The 5822-nt window shown below is 33.4% G+C and overlaps 1 protein-coding gene across 1 annotated transcript in view; it reads left to right on the top strand.

Annotated features, from left to right (window-relative positions):
• The first annotated feature begins 389 nt into the window (after window positions 1–389).
• The window catches only part of LOC117110162 (hyalin-like), an 8257-nt gene continuing 2824 nt past the window's right edge, over window positions 390–5822 (top strand). Inside the window, exons 1-3 of the mRNA XM_033252776.1 lie at window positions 390–600; window positions 2511–2768; window positions 4281–4577. Coding sequence (XP_033108667.1) covers window positions 390–600; window positions 2511–2768; window positions 4281–4577 — 766 coding nt within the window. The remainder of the gene's footprint in view (window positions 601–2510; window positions 2769–4280; window positions 4578–5822) is intronic.

The raw sequence follows: 5822 nt of genomic DNA, 5'->3' as shown, positions 1-5822 counted from the left end.
ATACTTTATTTTTGTTTTATTTCTTAACAAACAATAAATCCCTGACAGGCGATTCAAAAAAGAGGGAGAAAATTTGAGTTAAAGACAAGAAAGGGGGAAAAAGGGAGTGCACCCATGAGTTCAGTGGTGATCCAGCAGTGGGTGAAAGGAGAGCTCGATTGCTTACCACTTATTTATACCAACCATGGTGGGGTGGAGGTGGCAGTGTAGACTTTATATTGTGCCCCCCCCCCAATCAGAAAATCTCTGGATCCGCCCATGCTAGACTTTGATTGTCCAGATGACATTGACTTATTTTTTTCTTATATACAATTGTTATTATTAGTTTTGTTTTATTTTTCTTTACAGACAATGAAGACCCATACTTTGATTGCCCTGATGACATCAATATGACGTTGACAGATTCATTTCAATTTTACTCCACTGTATATTGGAATGTATCAGTTACTGATAATTCCGGCACTGTAAATGCAGATTGTACAAGACAATCTGGCAACAGGTTTAATGCTACTTGGCCAATTAAACCACAGAATATAACTTGTACAGCTGAGGATCAATACGGCAATGCTGCCTTATGCTTTTTCTCTGTAACAGTATATGGTGAGTTGATTTCTTTCCAATCCCAGTGACATTACAGGATTTTTTGTCACGATTAAAAAACATTTCCATTCCCTAAGCCTATTAAGGTCAGCCAACCTGTAGCATAGGCTTGAATGATCACCCTCTATAAATATAATTAAAAATGTATTTGAAGGGAGTAATAACTTTTACTTATTTATCAACAGTAAGTTTACTTAAGTTAATTAATATCGGCACTTCTTCCTATGATGCGATGTAATTAAGGGCAGCATACTACACCCATTGTTATTATGTTTTATTATGTTTATTATGATATTCTGATTAGTGTAAGTTGCAAACCGTTTATGTATGCAGATGATACTGCTTCAGTGGCGTAACGGCTATGTGCTCCAGCCCCTAGGGGCTCTGAAGAACCCTACCCATAGGGTCCTCGATTTAGCACCCTGGCACAAAAGGGCTTTGTTAATTACATACCAGCATAATGTGTCTCTGACATCGACTATAGGACATATACCACATATCCAGTGGCAGATTAAAGGGGGCCCTGCTGGCCCGCAGCCCCTCAAATTTGTCATTAAAAAAAAAAAGTTGAGATCAAAAGAAAATTATATTCAAATTTCAAGGACACTTCCTTGTGGCACCACACTAGACAGCCATTGTCATCAATTATTAACACCATTTAGAACCACTCTCTGTCATCTACTAGGGGTAATGTTTTGATTGGTCGAAACACTTTTGTTACTTGTGCATATAAGCTTGCAAATATGGATAATTTTTCATTCCTGATGATATAATTAATGTCGAACTATTGAATCCTGACACGATGGTGTGCATTTCGATACTTGGAGTATGTATTATACTATCGTATAGAATTATTGTCACAAAATATCATTATCATCTTGAAAACTTTCGCGAATTGATAACCTAAGTTTTATTTATGAGAGAAATTCTGTACAGTAGCTGCAAATATTGTATTGTGAGTTCTTGCCCTAGACTAGATATATATAAATATGAAGTTGGCTCTCAATCTAGGAAGAAGAAAATGTGATGAAATCCACTGTGTGGACGAAAGCTAGAGTTAATAATTAAATGTTATAATTATTCTTTACAACCTTTAATTTCTTGGTATACACTGTGCAGTGTAAGCAAATGTGCAATCACATGCAGTATTTAAACATTGCTTCATACTTAGGTAGTAGGTTAGAAAGGCTTAGAATTTATTAACTTTATTTGCGGCTTTTAAAGGTCAGAATATTAGGATTTAGTGAAATCCATTCTATAAGCTTTATATATGAGGCATGCCATCCCAAAACCAGCATCATATTCATATTTTAGACATTACATGCTTTAATATGATGGATCATTTACTGGAATCAACCTACTATTGCCAGAGTTATGAGTAAAACTATTACGGCTTTTCTGTGCTAAAGTAAATGATACTGCCACATTCTTTGCTAATTACTCAGTTCAACATCAGTGACAGCAGGCCTCACTACTGTTTGGATGGTATGCCTCATATATTTAATAAAATCTACCAAATTAATTAGAAATTAATCGTCAAAACTGCAAAAGTTGTAAAATGTTTACAAACATGTTTTAATTTGGGGGTTATTCTTCATATTTATGCCAAGCATTGCCTTGTCGTCGACGAGTTTAGGCCTTAAAATACCGATTTATACCAATAGTGTCTATCGTTATCATCTTAAAAATGGTTGAAATTAATTTGTGGTTTAATTCAATGTTTTAGAATGAAAATGAAATTTAATTAATGCAAATATGGAGTTTGTATTAATTTTTTTAAAATAGAATTAGAATGTAAGGGAATAGATTATGGAAAATATTGCACATATCGGAGTATGGATTCTAGAAGAGATTGTATCATTGATATTGTCAGTTAATATGGTGTGTTAATATTTGTATTCATTTTTAAGATGAGGAAAATCCAGAAATAATGTGTCCAAGTGACTTCAATGTAACAACAGATGCTGGACTACCGACTTCTTTCATCAACTGGACAGTCAGCTATACTGATAATACAGATGATCTGTATGATGTCACAGTAACAGGATCTGGTGCAAGTTACAATCAATCAGGAGAAGCTTTTCCTATTGGAACAACAACACTTAAGTATACAGTAACAGATGTGTTTGGAAACAATGAAAGCTGTACTTTCATGGTCATCGTAAAAGGTAAGAAGAAATCCTGTTAAGCAATTCTACGTTCACAACACTTGAGTATACAGTAACAGATGTATTTGAAAAAAATAATAGCTGTACTTTCATGGTCATTGTAAAAGGTAAGAAGAAATCATATTAAGCAATTCTACATATTTCACAACACTTGAGTATACAGCAACTGATACGTATTTGTAAACAACGATAACTGTACTTTCATGGTCATTGTTACATAATTCCGAATACTTGAGTATAGAGCATCTGATGTACTTGGCATCAATGATAACTGTACATTCATGGTCATTGTAAAAGGTGAGATGAAATAATATTAAGCAATTCTACATATTTCACAACACTTGAGTATACAGCAACTGATGTATTTGTAAACAACGATAACTGTACTTTCATGGTCATTGTTACATAGTTCCGAATACTTGAGTATAGTGCATCTGATGAATAAAGAATTAAGTTTTACATCATTCACAGCACTTGAGTATGCAACAACAGATGCATTTGCAAACAATGATAACAGTAGTATGAGGCTTTTGTATTTTTCAAACTGATACTTTTTTATTGTGAAGGGCCCATTTAAATGAACATTGCTCTTAGGGTCACCCTTGTTAAATAAATTTGAATGAAATAAACAAAATGAGATAGAATGAATTTATAATTTGTTTATTAATATTAGATAAATTGAGTGATGTTTAGAGCAACAGTACACATTCATACATATTGTAAGAGATATGATTATCTTATAATGCTACATATTATTTTGCAATAAAATGAGGCATGTTGTGGCCAAATGGCTAAGTTGTAGAAAAAATTGAAATTCAAGTTATTGGTATTTTCAGATACCTGAGTATGTGATCTTTAAAATGAGGGGTCATTCATTGAAATTGGACATTTCAAGCCTATGTTGTTGGAAAGTGAAAGTACAGTACTCTTAGAATCAAGATAAACATGATTTTGAGTAATTGCCTTTCAAAGTTATTTGTGCATACATTGTTTAATAGAATGAACTATCAAAATAACGTTAAATAAACAACTTGTTGACCACTTCCGGAACTAATACTTTGGTACATGATTAATAAGACATTAAACTGTTGATATATAATGAAAAACAAATTGGATTTTTATGCAATTTTTTGAGCTCCCATATTTTATAGCTCATTTACTCAATACTGGCCTGTGCGACAACTTAACCATTTCGCCACGACATTACTCAAATTTGTATCCATAGATTGATACATTGAAAATAATGATAAATGTACAGTACTGGGTAATTATCTTCCCTTGTGTCTGCCGCAAGAATGTTTTGAGAGAAATTCATTCATTCTTTTCTTTATTCTGAATGCGCTATTAATACTGATTCCAAAGCTAATTAGAGATTCCATATGCTTACCTGTTAAAAAAATAATTAGAGCTCCAATTGACTAGGAACTTACAGTCTCCACATGTTATAGACCCATAACTGAATGTGAAATAAAGTTGTGTTAGGGCCGAATAGTCTAATATTATTATTTCCAGACAAAGAACCACCTGTTCCAAGTTGTCCATCACTAGTTACTGGTGTAACTGATGAGGGAAAACCAAATGGCACTGTCAGCTACAACCTTAATGTCACTGATAATGTTCAAGTTGCCATGTTCTCAACCAACTATACAGACATTGATCCAGATAACATAATAATTGATAATGCTTCCGCTGTTTTTGATACTACTGGTGTATTTATGGTCGGAGAAACTATAATTGAATATGTCTTCACTGACAATGGATCGCCTACAGGAAATGAAGCTACATGCTATGTCACAATACAAATTGAAGGTAGGCTAATATTAAGTTATAGTCATATGGTCAGGCATATACAATACAGTACCTGTTTTTACAATTTTACCATTGTAAATAATAAATTTTGGGTAAAATATTATAAATTATGTATAACAAAATGATCCATTCAAAATGCTGTATAGTATTATGAAACAATCTTTAAAACAAGAGCAACCGCTCGTCCATGTGTTAAACTGAGGTTAACTCTCTTCAGCATTTAACGCTTTGTGTATGCACCTTTCAGACGAGGCTTTTTGTTGACACTATTAAAGCATGCTTAAATCATGGAGGAAATATTACCCATGCTTAAATATGGTACACAGTGACTTTTGTTATATGTGTTTTCAGCAAGGGTTCACAATTGTCATTAATTATTACCACTACAAGGACACAAATTGCACGGTCAGTTAACCCTGTGTTATAATCAACTAAAGGTCGTGAGTTTGAATTGCCCCTCAGCATTTTATTTATTTATTTATTTTTTGTACAAATGAACATTTTAAGATATTTGGGAACTCTTTGATAAAAAAATTTGGAAGAGCTAGTAAGATATGTACAGCAGGCCCGTAGCCAGGTCATTTCAAGGGGGGGTTCTCTGGGCGTGGGGTCCAGAGGCCTGCCTAAGGGCCCCGGTGGGGTCGGGGGCGAAGCCCCCGAAGCCAGAGCAGTTTTTGTGTTTAATGGGTCTATATAATGTTATAAAAGCAGTTATGATTTGAAAAAGATCTATGTAATAAAAAAGGTGGTAATATAATAAAATTAGAAATTATTTCGTGAGTGGATTTCCCGTACGATTAAAAATCGTAACGGTACTGCATCGTGAGTGGATTTCCCGTACGACTAAACATCGTAACGGTACTTGGTTTGGTCTACAGGAGTTCGTGCTTCGAACAGGTCATTCCATTCATAGAAGCCTTTTCATGGAGAAAGTGTACCTTTTTAGCAAAGGTTTGTCTAGTTCGAAACTAACTCCGGCTATATAAAAAATTGATTAGAATATTGAAAATGTTATTGGTGTTAATGATAGATAAAGATTACTAGGCCTAATATGTCCATTTTTATTGATCTAATCTACGTGTATTTACTTTCATAGTTTATATTTCAATATTTAAAATTGTTTATAAATTTATTTAAAATACTATATGAAATAATGTAATCATTAAAATTTATGATAATAATTGATATTTAAATAAAGCAAAAGATTGAAACATGTTAAATGCAGACACAAAGTATACATAACCC

The sequence above is a fragment of the Anneissia japonica genome, unplaced genomic scaffold (assembly GCF_011630105.1).
Source record: "Anneissia japonica isolate Jap-2015-1 unplaced genomic scaffold, ASM1163010v1 scaffold5494_len192822_cov183, whole genome shotgun sequence".
Taxonomy (NCBI): domain Eukaryota; kingdom Metazoa; phylum Echinodermata; class Crinoidea; order Comatulida; family Comatulidae; genus Anneissia; species Anneissia japonica.
This window is presented reverse-complemented; position numbering and strand designations above follow the sequence as displayed.